Here is an 18,482-nt window from a genome sequence, read left to right as displayed (position 1 = left end):
ACTGGACAGAAAAAGAAATAGGAAATAAAAATACATATAACAATAATATCTCTGTATGAATATTTGATTTTGATAACTGACTGACCAGCAGCATCTTCTTTGACTAAAAACCTAAATTAATCTTTATTGCTACCCCCATACACCTCTGCTTCTGATTGTATTTCTACACATTACTCCTCTGCATACCAACAGCTGCTCCCCCTGCAGGTCAACAGGAAACCTGCAGGACAAACTTTCAGGTCAGAGTGTGTGTGAGTGCATGTGATAGGAGGGGGGTGAGAGTGGTGGGGGAGGTGTAAGCCGATCCCTCCAGACACTCTGACCGACTGCTGGGTCCCAGCTCCAGACCAAACAGGGAAAAAGAGGTCATGGTGATCCCTGTCAAGCTGCCCTGTCTGTCTGTCTGTCACATCATCCACCAGTGCTCGTCTGTCTGTCTGTCTGTAAAGGTCATGTCTGTCTGCCTTCAGAGATGAATCGTGCTGGGTCGTTTTCATGTGTACACGTGTTTCATAAGTAAACTCCCTCTTTTCTACAGACATACTGATAAAAAGTGGTTCCCTGTGTTTTTTTTACTGAACAAGTTCAATTGAGTTTATAACAAAAAATAAATTAATAAAAATAAATAAATAAATAAGGATACAACCCCATGTCAGGGTTTGTGCAACTTCACCAAGTTGTATTTAAGATATTATAAGACATTTTAATACCACACACAACGACATTTAACACCTGTTACATGATCGTAACGACCAAACTATAAAAACAAGTGGGAACGATACAGCCCAGAATTATTTATCAGGTGCAATGTGATACTTCCTGGCATATTCCTAATAATACAATGTACTTAATGACTTAAACATGACCCGGACCTGATTAAACCTACATTAAGACTGCATATACCCTGCATGTGCACTTTCATTGCAAATAATTGCAATGAAAATTCTATTACCTTCACATTAACACCTAATATGGTTTATTTTCAATCATCGACAGTAAAATATAAAAAATATAATTTCAGTCTTAAAAACAATCTGTATTTAACTTAATTTACATACTTAAAAATACTTTTGTTGATAAATGATCAACTGTTCATGTCAAATACCAAATATCTGCTTCACAATTTTTCTAAATTGAACATTAATGGCAGCTGTAACCCCCCCCCCCCCCCCCCCGTAAATATACATCAGCCTGTCAGTCTTTTGAATGTGGTGATGACACTACAGCTACTAAGAAAAAAAACTGTCAGGCATTAGTTTCATTTTACAGTTCAGGGGTGTCATGAAACAGGAATGTCATTCACTCATAATGATTTATGTTTACTCATCTCTGAAACTGAGAACAGGAAGCTTCATAAATAGCTCGGAGTAGTTTTAGTTTGATGTTCGGTGGGATTCTTGTAAGTGTAACTGACAAGTTGAGTTGGTTTCATTTATATTTGTCCTTTGAGGCAAACCACAGAAGGTCTTAAAGGGCCTTAGCGTCTGTACAGTCGGTGAGCGGTTGTAATGCTTTGGCTCACTGGCGTAAGGATTCAACCATGTGCAGTATGTGATACTGAAGCTTAGTATAGTTCAGTGTTTCATTTCACAGGGAACTTAAAATAAAATAATTCCTTCCGGAAGCTGAAATTAGACTTATTAATGGCTTCCTTGTTTCGCCATCTGATCGCTCAGATGTAAGAATAAGAAATGTACATCCAGAACTCTGTTCTGTCCTAGTGACTGTCAGTCAGTTAGTGATCTGTCTCCACTCATTTCCTCTCCATCTTTGGCTTCCTGTCTCAGTCAGTCTGTTAGTCAGCCTATCTGCTGTTGTCAGTCTTCTGGCCTGCAGTGTATGTTTCCATCTGTCTGTCTGCTTTGCACAAGGACACGAGGCTCATCCCATCGCTAATAACCCTCAGCTCTGACAGAGCTTCCACGCCTGCAGGGCAGGGGAGAGAGAGGGTGACCCCCATGCACTTAGATCTGACCTTCTGCTGTCTAGTAGCATGTTTCTATTTTTCTTTCTCCACAGGATCAATACATGGATTGATTTTGACCTGTCAGGCGAATGGCATGCACCGGTGCTGATTTCCTTCATTAGAAATTATGATGAAAATCGTGATTAAGGCGACAAATGAGGTAACTCGAGAAAAGAAGAAAAGGAGTAGAGATAAGAGTGAATTACTCACAAGGTCCCAGTCGACGTTACGGAAAAACGGATGGCCCATAATGTCGGCGAAGCCCGTCTGTGGGTGGCAGCCCAGGCGCTCTTTGGGATCCTGTGGGAGGGAAAGGGTGAGAGAAGGTGATGGAAACACACAATGAGTCAAGACAACAGGCAAGAAAAGGTGGAGAAAGTGAGAATTTGCCAAGAAAGGTGGAAAAAGAGCCACATTGAGACAGAAGAAAAATGCAAGAAAGTGAGAGACGGCACTCGAGTCTAACTGAGACCATAATAATGTCATTCTCAGGGGCCAGCGGGAGCCAATGCTATTTAAGATTGATCCAGGCCTGTCTGACCCCTTCTTACCTTGTTGAGGAATCCCTTGAGGACGCTGGCGGCTTTGACTGACAACGAGCGGGGGATTCTGATCTGTTTTTCCAATATTACTGCATGAGGTGAGAGGAAAGGGGAAGAAGAAGAGGAGAGGGTGAGACAGACCGTCCACTGAGGCTAAAATGACAGAGGGCAGCACTGACAATGCTGCAGTTATGAGTTCAATCCTGTTGGGTATCCTTGTGTTGAACATACCCCAAAGGGCCTTTCAAAACAGTACTGAAATATGCCTTAGTCTGTCAAGTGGTAACTTTTAATTCCCATATATCCAACACTTGCAGGCAGTTATAAGAAAACAGGCGCACTTTAAGGCTGTGTTTACGACAGACGAAAACACACACATATTCACACGTTTCCCTGTGACAGATGGTATGTGCCTGGTACTGAGAGAAGCGGCCATCGGAGAGGTGTCAATACAAAGGTGTTACATGCCTCTACAAAGCTGTTTTGTTTTGTTTTTTCATCTCCTCAGCAGAGCGCATGCGTTACCTTGGAAGAGGTAGTCTTCTGTGTTCTGGTCCGGGTTGTCGGAGCTCCCGACAATGTCGAAGGGCGACCGGCCCGCCATCATCTCGAACATTAGCACACCCAGCGCCCACCAGTCAACGCTGAACCCTGAGGATGCACACATTGCAACATTACAGATAAATGAGGGATGTGTGAAACTGCAGGACGAATGGCCGTGTGTTCAAAACTGCCATTTGATCTCTTACAAACAAGATACACAACTACCTAACAGCCTTTTATTAGCTGAGAGGGCAGATATACTGGGTTTGGTGGCAGCCTCACTAATGTTCACAACCTGTACCTACAACCAGAAAATAAGGTGAACGGGCATGGGCTGGTTACCGGCTTCAAGGTATACCATGGTTTGAAAAAGTCAAGGTTTCAAAACCATCCTACGCTATAAGCTGCCCCCCCAACATTAAAATTAACACGACCCATCCCCCTCCTGTTCGTTCAAGCTAGCTGTATTCATGATGGCAGAAGGAGGTGACCCCTCTGAACTTCCTCCTATCCAAAAAAAAAAAAAATAAAATAAATGAAAATAAAAATCAGCTGTGTGGTAATATTCCAAGTAAAGAAGGAAGACAGACGGCTGCAACCTGGAAGAGGAAGGTCAGCTGACGTGCAGGACGTGTTTGCAAAGAGAGGCTGCAAGAGGAAGCAATACTGCAAGCCTGATATCACGTCCACAGGAGCAGCACCCATCACTCTGTGCCAAATTCAAAGTAACACTGTCTTGAAATTAATGTATGCAACAGCTACAAGAGTTACCATGTCTAGCATCAGTGAAACAAATACTACAGATTTGCTACTGTGGCAGATAACAATTAACTAGCTGATAGCTAACGTTACTTCACGGAGCGGAGAAGAGCAGAGATGTACTCATTTTCTGTGAAATTAGTACTTTCACTTTAGTATTAAAGCTGTGATTGCAACACTGTGAACTTACTGTGAAACCGTGATATTTGTGCTTAAGGTTATCATACCGTCTCTCAATCTCATACTGGCCCATGCCAGATTTGTTTATGATCCAAAATGACACCCCCAATTTGAACCCATTCCCAACTGCACATAATTTCCACACAATTCCTTTTTTGATGGCTTCTTGCTTCATCTTTACTTTTTAAAGGGAAATCCCTAACAAGTGTCATTGTGTTATTCTACATTTTGTTGTTTGATTGATTATTTTTGGTCACTGGTTATACAGGAAGAGCCAATGCAAAACCAGTTAGACATGGTAAACCAATGTAAAACCAAATTAAAGTCTTTAGTAGAGATTTAAAAGATGATACTGAGGTTGTTTGTCATGTAGCTGGTTTCCACCATGGTGGGTCTAATAATTATAGTGCGTCAAATGGGAGTAGTGCACATGCCTAAACTGCAAGTTTAATGACAGTGAGTATGAACAAAAGAAGGACCCTGACACTGAAGCAGCTAAATGGATTTCAACCATCATTAATTTTATTATTCACTCCTGCTGTGACAAGTTAAAATGGAAAAAGGCCTCATATGTAAAACAAAAAAAAGGAATTTAACATGTAATAACTCTGCTCTGATCCTTGAACAGTGGAACTTGTTGCTATGATACCAGTTTTGGTAACCAGGGAGCTTTTTTTTCTATTTTTATTGTGTTTTTAGATGCGTGTTTGTGCAGCACTCGGTCATGATGTGGAGACTGATATTTCACTGAACACTTGTGTATTCCACACCTTTGTCCTTAACAGCTGTAAGATACTGAACTGTGAGCCATACATTAGTCATCCTTACATCCATTTGTTTCAGTAATATACTCTTTAATAGCATTCATTATTCAGAGGAGGTCCCAAGGGCATCAATTATTATTATTATATTGCTTTTTCAAATGTGTTTGCTCATTTGTAACTTTTATTTTATATTTATAGTTTATTTGTTCATTTTCAGCTTGTTTCTAATTTTCTATCCCTTTTTTCCTTTTATGTTTCACCTGATTCTTTGTTGTTTTGATATTATTATATTTATTGATATAAGACTTTACAAATAGTGTAGATAACCCAGGTACCACACCACTGCACATCCTTAATGGTAACTGGAAGCAGCAGCTCAGGTATTCCTGCAAAGTGCCTCATATTCTATATGACAGTAAAACATCAGATAGCATTTCTGGTAAGTGCTTGTGTGCTGTAACTCTCACCGTAATCCTCTCCTCTGAGTATTTCAGGGGCGATGTAATTGGGGGTACCGCAGAAAGTGCTCGTCGTATCGCCCGGTCTCAAGCCCTCCTGCAAAAACACAACGATCATCAGCCGTGAGAGATCGTCTCAGCGGGCTGTAAACTGACACTTCTGCAGCTTTGCAGGTGCTTTCATCCAAAGTGCTTTACAATAACACAGTAAACTCCAGTAAACTGCGATCCGAACCTTGCACATGCCGTAGTCTGTAAGTTTGATGTGTCCCTCCGAGTCCAGCAGCACGTTGTCCAGTTTCAGGTCTCTGTAGATGATCCCCCGCTCATGGAGGTAGTTGAGCGCAAGACTGATCTCTGCTGAGTAGAATCTGAAAAGGGGAGCGAACAGTTTAAAAAAGAAATCACACAAATACAAAGAGACACAAAGTAACACCGGTCTTCTTTTTAATGACTCTACCTGGCGTGTTCTTCTGGGAGTTTCCTTTGTCTCTGCATGTGGAACATCAGATCTCCACCGTTCACATATTCAATAACAAAGAAGAGTCTGTGAAAGACGGAAATGTAACAGTGAGTTTTTCATTGTAACACTGAGTCATTTGTTTAATCGTCTATACGAGGGGAAGAGTGAGTAGTGAGTAGAGAAGAGACCCAGCATCCTGTTTTCTACCAAATGTCAGTTCTGTTTTTCTAGTAAGGACCTGAAACCCTTTTTTTCCCCCAAAGTATGTGTCTTCTTATCAGTAATCATCCATTCCAACTTCTTGGACACAAAATTTCAAAAAATAACCATCATCTGGCAGAGATGTTGAGCTGATGTCACGTACCTCCATGCACCAATCAGGATTTATAATCAAAATGTAACAACAGCTGCGGAGTCTGTCAATCAAATTTGTTCAAACCAATGATTTTCTTTTTTCCTGGACATTAAATTTACCTTTAACCTTGGCCTCACTCTTCCCTGACCATAAACTGCTCTATTTAAGTAAACCACAGGAACAGTAGGTGAGGAAACACTCTTATGTCATTTTGAACTACTCATACATATTGTTGTGTAACGTACTGACAAGCAACACTACCTATTTTGACATTTTGGTTTGACTTATCATGACAGGATGTTTCCTTAAGCAGTCAAATGAAAAATACATTTTTCAGGTTAATCCTGCATCCCTGTGTTCATTGTTCATTTACTCGTTACATGATAAATATGTCTCAGAATCATCCTTTAGTTGAGTTTATATCAAAATCCTTCCTGTAAAACATTGCATTTATGGTGACTCATCTTGAACCCAGAAGTAAAATAAATTTAATCCAATCAAGTGTGATTTAGGGTGAACAGCTATTATATTAAACCGCAGCTGACTGGTAGTGGTTAACCAACAGATAATACTGTAGCCGGATGTGACTGTTTGGATTTCAGCTGGCAAACACTTAGTTTACACTTCCAAAGAATGTGGTTGAGGCATTATTTCCTCCACCAAGGAGGTTGTGTATTCACCTGTGTTTGTTTATTTGTCAGCAGAATTATGCAAAAAGTAGAGAACCAATTTTCATAATCACTTTCCCTTAGATAAAGCATTTTTTGACATTTTCGTCAGTTAATCAGACTTGTTTATGGTGTTCAGGTCTGAGTTTGATGCAGATAAGTGCGAGACAGACGTGTGTAGGATTGTTTGGCCTTGGTGGAGGTATGTGTTTTACTGAGTGCCCCTCTAGTTGATTAATTTAACCATTATCCTCCTCTTCCTGATCTAAAACTGCAGGAGATGGAGGTGTGGATAGAGATAAACTGTCCTACAGCTCTGTCTCACGCCCACTTTTTCACATCCAATCACATCTAAATGACTTGAGTTACATCCCTCTTACTGAAGCTAAAGACGCTTTAACTTCCGCTTCGATATGACTCTAAAAAGGTTATTCTGTCACAATTTCAATTATTTTAAAGCCATTTTTCCGACTTTCCCCATCCTCAAAGAAACCTTGCGACTTGCAACAGGAGAAAATGTTATCACCTGCTTTCTGTCTGGAAACAGGAGTGGAGGCCCACCAAGAAGGGATGATTAGAGGCCTGCTCAAAGACGTGCTTTTCTGTTTGGACCCAGTCGATGTCCTGGAAGAGAAACACACAAAGACACACCCAAACGTCAATCAGATCATTCTGACATAGTACCCTTGAACTTACAAAAGCTGAATAAGCACATAGCTCCATCGACCACGCTACAAAGCTTGAGTTCCGCTCATGTGAACGGTGGGTAGCGGCGGCAGAAAAAGGGCTGAGCCTATAGAAGCAGCAGCAGGCTTCTATCGATGGCTGGACGATAATATGTCTGGATGCGGATGCTGCTCACGCTGACAGGGCAGGGACAGCAGAACACTTCACCATTGATCGACAGGCACTTGTCAATTTGTCAATCACGCTAAGTGCGTCTAATCAAGGCTAACTACTCCCACTGCCGCCGGCTGTGCTGCTACATGTGTTCGCAGAGATCAATTTTTGATGACATGATGGTTTATCTACACCTTCTTTAGAGAGACTGATGGCTTTGAAGAGCTCTGTCAACTTCACTCAAAGTGTCTCAGACAAGACAAACAATCGTACAAGACAAACGTTCATTGCACCATGAATAACAGCTCCCATTGATCGTGCTAATTACATTAACTATACATGGCAGTGACATTAGACTGATGACTACACTGTTAACTAACTCTCTCACATCTCAATAGATGGAGGTGTCGTCTTACGGTCACACTATACAGACAAGAACAGACAGTTTCTTAAGAGGATAAACACCTTAAAACCTCTAAAACTTAAATGACATGTCTCACTACATTATATACTGTAATGTACTGGGTCACTTGTTTTGCTATTATTTGCTATTAATAAGTGAGATGTGAGATTCACAGTGAGTGAGTCCATGCAAAGGTTGACCTACAATCATCATAATGTCATGTGTTGTGTCTCAGATTTTACATAATGCTGTTTTTTTAATCATCTCTCAGTTCTATTCTTATATTATATTTGTAGTTTATTAAATTTTAATGTAAATGTTTGATTTTTGCTTTTACTTCAGTTGCTATCAGTGGCTGAGAAAAGAAGAAGTTTGACTTCAGTGGTAATGGCAGGCACCAGCACTGTTTACTACTGCTCTGATTTACCTCGTCGTCATTGACCAGCTCCTTCTTGACCACCTTCATGGCGTAGATGCGCTCGGTCTTCTTCAGCTGCACCAGCAGCACCTTAGCGTAGCTGCCTCTGCCAATCACCCTCAGGAGATCGAAGTCTGCCAGGCCCAGGCTGGAAGGTGATTTACCCGTGTCTCTACTGCTCCGCGCCTGGGGGGCAGTTATGGAGGGAAGACAGTAAACAACATAATGTTATTAACGCAAAGTCAATTCTGCGACAGTTTGTCATGCAACATATGAGTCCATCAACCTTTCTCAGGATAATTTTTTCACTTAACTATTGATAGAAGTGGTCATTTGCTTCATGCAAGAGGCTGATTTCCTTTGGGTGATTTTGTAAATGAAGTTTAAACTGCTCCCAGCTCTGCTTTTTGAAAATAACTCTTACTAATGACTTTCTTGCCTTTATTAAACACCATCATGCTGCCTCCATTAGATGAGGCACTCGCTGTATTACAGCCCTGCCTCTCTGTAAACCTGACCGCCACCCTCACCATCTCCTCACCTATCTTCCTCCCTCTTCCCTCCTCTCCTGTAATCAGTTCTGTGGTGAAGCGTTTCCAATGGCGATCCATCTAACCTGCCTTCACGCGACAACCTGCCTTCCCCAGAGTCAGACATGGAACCGTAGATAAGATCATTTGGCTTGCTCTCTTTTATCTCCGTCCATCTGTGTCCAACTCGATCCATTCTTTATCCATCTCCAGCTTTCCCCGCTCCATTCAACAAACCCACCCACCCCAACCCCAAACTACATCCTAGGCCATTAATCAGCCTGTGGTGTTAAGAGCTGTGATAAAAGGTTACTTTATTAGCTCCACCAAAGGAAATCAATATCCACAGCGCTGCAAAAAGTGCCTGCGTCTGTATGCTCTCTATATCACACATCCACAGCAGGTGGAAGAAGGATCACTCGAATGTACGTCCTAGCAAAATAAGTGGACAAAAACCTGCTTCCAATTACAGGTGATCTTATTCTTTCTCTTTCTCGCACAAACCGTCTAAATATATGTATACACACATTTATAACTATCTAGTTTAACATGACAGGTTGACAGACTGTGAGTCATACATCAACAGAGTTTGAAACAATTCCTCTCTCTCACCTCTTTCTCTTCTCCGTCGTAATTCAAGCTTTCTCTGGAGTCTTTATTCTGAGGGCCTGAGAGAGAGAGAGAGAGAGAGAAAGAGGGAGAGGAGAAAAGTGACAGACAGAGTGACAGACAGACAGAAGGAGAGGGGGAGGCAAGAGAGGGAAAAAAAATAAGAGAGATGAGAGAAGAAGGAGAGAAAGTAGGTGAGAGACGCTTTGTTCACAGCCCTGCAGTGCCAGAGTAATTTCTCTCTGCTTGGTTAGACAAGAAAATACCCTTTTGTATCGAGTCTGTAACAAACCCAGAATGTTTAAAATGACAGGAACAATGTGCAGTGGCTCTATTTTGCAGCTAAATACACAGAAGAAATGTTTGTTCATGGACAAGATGATTCATCTTACACAATCAACAACTGAAGATTAAACATTATTTAAGTCGATTTTAGCATAAGTGCATTTAAAAACGAGCTTAAACAAAAACATTTCCATCACAGTGCTTCCATGATTGTGCCCCCACAACCACCCAGGTTGGACCGTGAGCATCTAGAAGGAGCTTCAGCCACCTCACTAACAATAGTAACAGTGATCCTAAGCTGTCTCATTCCAGTCGGCCTCTCGGCCACCTGACTGGACTTAAGTCTGGTGGCTGTAGGTAAACCCCGAATGCAGTTGACCAACTTGTAGTCTGGGTGGAACAAAGCTACACAGAAACCAGCAAGATCTTGGATTCAGTTTATTTACTCTTGAAGGATAAGATAGGTAATTCATATTTCACTTGTATTCAATTTAACAGTGAACTGAATTAAGTAACAGGTGTTATCTACGTATAACCCTGTGTTACTCTGTGAGCTCTATTGTTGCCTAAAAACTATTAAAAACACATCAGTGAGCCACACCTCTGAACTGGGTGACATGATCCTTCATTATGACATTGCTGGGTTTTTTTTCTCCCACCCACACGCACCATCTCGCTCACACAACATCGACTGAAACTAGCCCCTGACAAATAACAAATGTGTGATCTGTTTTTAAAGGAACAAAGTGGTTTGGGCGGAAAGTTGAAAAGTATTAAGACATCGGCTAACGTACTGTAGGTCACAGGTCTTTTCACAGAATTTGTTGACAAAAACATATGAAATATAAAATATATTCGGCCTTGGCTTTTAGGAACAGTTGGTTAAATGCTGCCAGCAATGAGTCAAATTAAAGTCTTAAAGTCAAACAGCACTGGAAAAAGTAAAACTTGCACTGATGTTTCAGAAGGTCATAAATTATCAGAGGTTCACAGGTAAGAAGAGGATATTGTTTGTTCCGAAACCATCAATACATCCTTACTCTGTGTGTGTGTGCGTGAGTGTGTGTGTGTGTGCATTACCTGGCTGTTCAGTTTGGTCTAATTGACTCGATGGCGGGCCTGGCATGATTGGTTCCTAGACAACAACATTCCCCATTAAGTATAATCAGCACAGAAACAGAATGAAGACTTGCAGTGTGAGTGCGAGTGTGTGTGTCATGGATGGTTAATGATTCCACTTCACGCCATCAAGCTAATGAGTACGATATTTGTCACAGTCCCTCACCTGGATCATCGGCCTGCCGCACTCCACCGTCACCAGTTTGTGGCATTTCTTGTGCACCAGCAGTTTGCAGTTGATGCATTTGTAGCCCTGTCTTCCCAGACCCCAGATTCGGTCTGTACAGATGGCACAATGGGCACGCTGCTCAGGGGGAACAGACAAAGAAAAATCATCATCTCAAACATGCACACATTATATTCGAGGGGATGCTACAGAGACCGTGATGGCTTCTGAAATATTCACTCCTGCTGGTCTAGAATAAAATCCTGCCAAAGCTTTTGTTCTGTTGCTATCATCCATCTAACAAAGGCAAATTACCACACGGCAGTGAATGTCTCATTCTCCTTTAAATACACATGCTTAAGCTTTGAAGTGTGCTTTGTCTTTAAAATTACATAACACAACAGATATTTCCCGTTAATAATTCAGCAATGAAAAAGTAAAATATAGAACTTTAAACATACAGAATGGAAATAATTAAATTCAGGAAAGCATATGAATGGAGAATTTATAAAAAAAAAATACTGTGGAACAAAGTTCAGTGAGTTGTGTCTCACCCTGTTAAAGCGCTTGGCCTGGAACGCGTGACCACTGGCATAGTAAAGCTTCCTCCAGCGCCGGGCTCCACGCCGATATATAGACTCTGCGGAAAGAGAGGGAAAAAAGAGCTTTGGCTGTGTATTTCTGGACGGAAGGTAAAATTTCCTCTGGAATGTTTTAAAAAACTGACAATTATTACTCCTCCCCCCCTAGACATTAAGAATTTAGTTCATGGTGCCAAGCTAAACTATGTCCTAATAGAAGCTTTATCAAAAGGGCTGTCACCACTTTCTACTGTTTTTGACACAACAAGGTTTTATAGAGTTTGCTATGGATCAGTAAGATTTTTAGTTTGTGAATTATGTTCAGAAATTATTTCAGAAGATATGGACTGAAACTGGATTTAAAGTAAATCACAAGTAAATCACACTTTATAAGCCTGTGATAAAGTTACACATTCACACACACAATTGTTCTTTTCAAAATTCATCAGCTGCCACAAATGCTGAAACGTCTTGAGTGAGATAATATCAGAGGATATATATTGAGGCCAATTTATCAGTCAGGCTGCACTTGCAATTTTCAGTGCAGTGTTCTGCTTTAAGTCAGTAGCCAAATGTTTTTTCTCAGTTTCTGTGTATCATCACTATTGATTCACATGTTTTATTTAGAATTATTTACAACTACAAATATCTACACAGACTGACACCAGTCTCTCATGCTGAGTTTTTTCACATCATTTCGCAAACTCAAAAATCTCATAACCCTTATTTGAACCCATAAGTTTGACTTATTTCCATTTTGAAATTCTCCTGGATAAAGGCATTTCGCCGAAGCATTTCAGCTCTAAAACGTGAATTACATGTAAAACTAAAGAAGTAAAAAAGGTTGAACTCACTGTCTTCTCCTGGGCAGGGCATGCCAGGTTTCTCTGGTACACATGGGAACACTGAGAAGAAAAAGAAGACACAGTTACACTTAGAAAGTCTTTATTTCATCTGTATTTCATCTGAGGCTGACAGCGTTCATGTAAGAGTGTTTGTCTGCTGCTGAGTACATTTCACCTCCTCTCATCATGACGGCAGTTAAGACTACAAAACTGTCGCCTCGAGCAGCTTGTGATGAAGTTCACTCGTTTTTTTTAACAGTGCAAATATGTTCGTGTGCAACATAACAGAGAAACAGGGGAATAAGATGCAATCTTTAAGAAGCCGGTGTGTGTGTGTATGTGTAAAAGTGTAAAAGACTCATCGAGCCAGACTGGGGGCAGTGTGTGAGTCAGAGGCGAGGCGTGGGCTCCAGCCAACGAGCTCATTAACGAGCAGACCTGGCGACCCCCCCGCGGCACCGTCACATCACTTCCTCTGCTCCAACCCCACCTCCCCTCCCTCCTCCATTCATCCTCTGCCGTCACGCTGACATCCACTGTACTCTTGACCCGCTCACCTCTGATTTGATTAAAACTTTACATTAACCACACAGCCTCCATCCTCGCTACCCCCAGGTTACAAGCTTATACACACATGGCTTGTCAATCAAATCTTTCATATAACTCCACATGTACAACCCCCCACCTCCCCCATCTGAGATAGCCCTGACCTCGAGATTCATGAAGTTGTACAACTATTTGTCAAGTGGGCTAAGCTTCGACAGGGAAGTGAACTAGCTCAAGGGCACACAGACAGACGTCAACAGAGGAAATGTTGTTTTCACAGGTCAGTGCAGCATTAACCATATGTTTTGATGCTTCTTTGTTGTGTGCAGTATCTCGCCATCTGCGGTCAGATGAGAAATTAAAAGGAAGCAGCACAGCCACATCATTACACCCAGATATTTTCAGATTGACGGTGAACCAGATTTAAATATGTCATTTGCATTTTTGCAGGGTAATATGAAAAGACACATAAACAGTTTCAGACTCCAGGGGAACGGAATATAAATGTCCGTTTTGCATTGTTGTGGCACTGTCTTGATCAGGCTTCCTGTACTTATACTGTAATTTAATACTCATGTCCAGAATGAACAGGTACTCAGCGCTTTATTTGAATGACATTTATTTATATTTAGCATTTTTTGATATTATTTATACATTAAAACCGTGGTAGACATTCCTTTGAGGAATCATGTAACCAGCATACTGTACATACTGTACATGTACAATACTACATTCCACTCAAAAATAATGTAAATTATTCATATTTCCTGATTCTTTTTAGGCACTGTTAGAGATCTGTTTACATTAGTAATGTTTGTACACAGGAGTAAAACAGATATATGTTTTTCAAGAGGAGAGGCTGAAAAAAATCCAGATTTACATATGTGAATAATACTTTTATCTGTAAAATACATTACTACTGTGTCTTTGAGAAGAAAATCCACACCAATGAAGAGAAAATCTGCAGTTTTTTACTAATATATAAGGAAATGTTTTAAATTACAAGAGCACATTCTGTCAGAGTGATTCCTCCTAGTATCACAAGATATTAATTAGTAGTACTGGCAGGAATTTCAGTACTAAAACGTCAAGTTGTGTCCCTGACATAACAGCCTGGGTGATCTCTGTTGGCTCTGCTCATCAGCTGTGATCCTGGGCCTGAGGTCTTGTGTACTTTAGTTTAATGGCCACAGATAAAACAGTATACAGTGATGCTGCCAGCTTGACTGGTCATAAAAGGCTCAACTAAGAGGTGAGTGAGCCAACAGATAACAAGCTCTTACTGTCCAAGCACCTGGACTGAATCAACATCTTGCTGTGAACATCCGGTGAGTCAAACCCTGAAACTGTACATGTGATGTGATGTTATAAATAAAAGTCTGTGCGAAAAGCAGCGAGGCTCACCGTGAATAATGAGCTCAGAGTCTTTGTTGAGTTCATAGAGACGCAGCGCTTCCTCCAGCTCCAGCTGAGACGACACTGTACAGGGGTCACCTGACAACGGAGGACAGACCAGATGTTGTTCACCACATTTACATACATATACACATCAGGTGAAGGAAGGAAACCAGAATGTTTTTATGTCCTCTGCACTAACCTTGTTCTTGCAAAACCTACAGTTACTTGAATTACATGTTGTAAATTTCTGTGCAGCTGAACCTGTCATATTCTAAGACAATGAGATGTGACACAGCAGCCAGAAACTATAGTTACATTTGACTGACAGCATAGTGAAAGGACAGGTTCTGTATTGAGTGTTTGAATTAAATGACACATAACCCACCATTTAGGCATGGAAACTGACTTATCTACTTCAGTTTTAAGTAGACATTTTGATTATTATTTGTCGTACAAGCAGAGCTCTAACAATATATTGATTAGTTAAGGTAAGAGCTTAATTGCCAACTTTTTGATAATTGTATAATGGTTTTATGGTTGTTTTTTTAAACAAAATTGCCAAATATTTGCTAGTTTCACATACTGAAATATGAGGATTTGATGCTTTTCTTTGTCATAAAGGATAGTATATTAAATATTTTTGCATTTTGGACTGTTGGCTGTAAAAAAAACTACATCTGATGACATCACCATGGACTCTGGGAAATCAGAAAAACCTGGTATTGTTCACTTTTTCTGACACTGACAAAATAATCTGCAGTGGTAGCCAAGAACGTTTTCTTTTATTTAACCTTTTTTTTCCCAAGATTTTATCAGAATAGCTCTTAATCCAAGCCTTAAATTGCCTGTATTTGTGTTCATATTTTTTAGCATAGCAGATTTTCTCACTTGTCTGCTTTTGACGACTTTTGTTAAAACCCTGTTTGCCAGCCAGTAAATGAAACCAGGTTTCTCATTTACATGACATTTAAGAGATCACGTTACTGTAGAAAGTCAACAACGATCTGGTTACTTTTAAGCGCTCAGAACGCCACGACCAGCAATAACAAAGTAGAGACAATTTACGTGGCACAACAGCTGTAATTTCCAGTTCCCTGAGCAAAAGGTTGTGAATGCAAATGATGAGTTATACAGTATGACAGAATGACATTTAAAACCACTTCTGTCTTAACCACTGCAGGTGTGATATGAATTGCAATACATGAACTTAAGTAAATATTGAAAAAAGTGTGTGGGTGTGAGCGAAGGAGACTGCAGTAGTCAATGCTGCCATTTCAAATAGTTTCCTTTTAATTGCCTAGCTGTATTTGTTCAGTGATCAATCTAAGTCAATAATTAAAATACCAGTCAGACTCAGATCTAATTATTTCCCTATCATTAATGGGAAGTGTCGGGTATGGCGTGACAAACATGGAGAGGCAATGTGAGCCAACACTAAGACCAGTGATTCTATTCTTAGTGTTTTACCAAACTAATCACAACGACAAACACCTGACTTTATAAATAGCTCCAGAACAGAAACTATGACACATAGTGTATATCTAAAATGATACTGCTGGAGGTTGATATAGACCTTGTGGGTGGACTGTGACAATGATCACATCAAATATGTCATACATGTCCATGTATGTGACACACAAATTATGTTGTAATGTCTGTAAGGACTGCAGGTGACTATTGATTTCATTACTGATTTACTTCCTGATGTACTTTAAACAGATTAAACATTGATAAATAGTAAAAAAGAAAATAATAATTTAAAAAATACCCATTACAAGTTCTTAGAGCCTAACATGACATCTTCCACGTTGTTTGTTTCTCTTTGAGAGGCTAAAACTATTATCTAAGCTCTGTACACAGTACAAATGTTTATTTCAACAGTCCAAAACACTGTAGTGCGTGATTGTGACTGAAAAGGAGTATCATGTCTGATAAAGGGATACACCTTGGGTGAAAAGTACTTTTGACAGTTGACGGGTTATATCAGCTCACCTGAGTATTCTAATCAGGTTATGGAGTAAAAGTTGTTGTTTAAAACTGTTGCTAGTCATTACATGGAAATCATTTTAACAAGTCTGTGATAGAGAATTCAGTGTCAAAGGTCAGTAGGTCACATGACTAATTCCAGGAACATACTGTAATTATCTGGGTAATGAGTTGAAGTCACACTGCATGGCTATATGTTTGTGGTTTCCATGGATGGGGCACAGCCACTACTGACAGAGTACTTCATTACACCCATCAAGCAGCTTTTCTTTCTCAGACAGGCTAATGACTACAGTGACTGTATGTGGGTGGCAACCAGTGGGAGCTGATCTGAGTCTAATGAGTCTGGGCAGGCTGACCTTATCCTGAGCAGAGCGATCTGACGGCTCCATCTTTCCTATGACACTATTACTGCTGCCTGACTAACTGGCTGACAACAAGAAATTGGATGGGGGGGTTGTCTTGGGGGGGGGGGATGTACACTGTCTTGACTGACAAGTAAAGACTGAGTGAGATGGCATAGTGTGTTTATGTAGCCGGTCTCTCATGCCTCCTTCCGAAGTACAGGTAGAGAGAAAGGGCGAGGGGTGGAAAAATACGAGAGTCGTACCTTCCTCATCGATCCACTTCATGGTGAAGAGCTGGTCGTTGTCCATGGAGCACATGTCCCTCACCTCCCCGTACAGACCCTCAAATGAGATGGATGGCTCAAAATGGGTAATCATGATGTCCCTGTAGAAAAGATAAATAAGTATATTTGGCTGTTACATAGATGTGATTAAATAGTAAGCCAAGAACAGAATAAAAATACAACCACCACCTATCAATACAGTACCAATTTCATGTATTAATACCAATAAAACAAATGCCATTAAGAACATTTAATTCCAATTATTCAGTGTATCAAGGTAAGAAGTCCTAGAGTCCAGGGTGACATCTTCAGATGCCAATTACTGGTCCAATACCCCAAAAATATTTGATTTAATATCACAAAAAACTAAGAAAAAAGAGCAAATATTCACAATTTATTGGCTAGAATCAGTGATTTTTGCTTTAAAACTACTTGGAAAGACAATCAGTTATCAAAAATGATCACCAGTTAATTTTATTTTGACTTACTGATCAATGAATTTAACAAAAATCATTAACACTAACTCACGAAAGATCTTGCCCATGTTTGAATCTTTTCATTTCATTTCATCAACATTTCTTCTATTGCAGAATCTAATAGGAAAACAAAAACTACTGGGAGAGCCTCTTTTTCTGTTACAAATGTTACAATAAGTTTTGAAAATTAAGTCACCTTCCTAAAACATCCAAAAATAATAATTAAATATTGTTACTGGGGCTGTTTTCTTTATTGATAAACTGTTCAGATTCTAACATATCAGAGAATAGTGAAAATGCCCATCACAGTTTCCCACGTCCAGATGACGTCTTCAAAATAGCTTGTTTTGTCCGACTGACAGCCCAAACATTCTCAATTCATATTTATATCAACATGAAAAGTTTGGTATTTTTATTTGATAATTAGTCCACTAACTGTAACTTACAGACTTTAAGTTAAAACTCTCTGATGCGTTCAAAGAAAAACTCAAGAGAATGCCGCACTTTCAATGAGAGAGAGAGAAAAAAAACCTAGAGGTGAGAGCACGTCTTTTCTTTCCCCCCCAAACACTTTTGAGTGTGAGTCACAGTCTCGCAGTCTGTCACATTTGTGTGTGCATTCATCTGTACAGCATGATTGTGGGTGTGAGAAAGAGCAAAAAACAAGAGTGAGAATGACTGCAAAAGAGTGAGGGAGGCAGAAAGAAAGAGAGAGAGAGACTAAAACAGAATGAATCATAGGTGATTGTGACCGCCATGGTTAAGGCTCACTGTCCACCACTACACTCCATTACTTCCCTGGAAAACAGAAAAAAAACCCAGAACACTTGGCTTATTGCCCTTAATCAGCAAGTCCATCACTCTCTGCCTTTTTGGTTTGCACAGACATAAACACGACCACTCGAAGGTTGCACTAAGACATAGGCTAGGGAGGAAAATCTAGATCATCTA

The 18,482-nt window shown here is 40.3% G+C and overlaps 1 protein-coding gene across 1 annotated transcript in view; it reads right to left on the bottom strand.

Moving 5' to 3' along the window:
• Positions 1-18,482, bottom strand: part of prkci (protein kinase C, iota) — a 28,759-nt gene that overhangs the window by 2,878 nt on the left and 7,399 nt on the right. Inside the window, exons 2-16 of the mRNA XM_018677840.2 lie at positions 17,035-17,156; positions 14,445-14,534; positions 12,504-12,554; positions 11,623-11,708; positions 11,069-11,206; positions 10,864-10,918; positions 9,502-9,557; positions 8,369-8,545; positions 7,225-7,322; positions 5,673-5,759; positions 5,448-5,583; positions 5,222-5,309; positions 3,034-3,159; positions 2,518-2,597; positions 2,177-2,266 (exon numbers count right to left, since the gene is read on the bottom strand). Coding sequence (XP_018533356.1) covers positions 2,177-2,266; positions 2,518-2,597; positions 3,034-3,159; positions 5,222-5,309; positions 5,448-5,583; positions 5,673-5,759; positions 7,225-7,322; positions 8,369-8,545; positions 9,502-9,557; positions 10,864-10,918; positions 11,069-11,206; positions 11,623-11,708; positions 12,504-12,554; positions 14,445-14,534; positions 17,035-17,156 — 1,480 coding nt within the window. The remainder of the gene's footprint in view (positions 1-2,176; positions 2,267-2,517; positions 2,598-3,033; positions 3,160-5,221; positions 5,310-5,447; positions 5,584-5,672; positions 5,760-7,224; positions 7,323-8,368; positions 8,546-9,501; positions 9,558-10,863; positions 10,919-11,068; positions 11,207-11,622; positions 11,709-12,503; positions 12,555-14,444; positions 14,535-17,034; positions 17,157-18,482) is intronic.

The sequence above is a fragment of the Lates calcarifer genome, linkage group LG4 (genome assembly GCF_001640805.2).
Source record: "Lates calcarifer isolate ASB-BC8 linkage group LG4, TLL_Latcal_v3, whole genome shotgun sequence".
Lineage (NCBI taxonomy): Eukaryota > Metazoa > Chordata > Actinopteri > Centropomidae > Lates > Lates calcarifer.
Note: the sequence above shows the minus strand (reverse complement) of the source record. Positions and strands in the feature narration are given on the sequence as shown.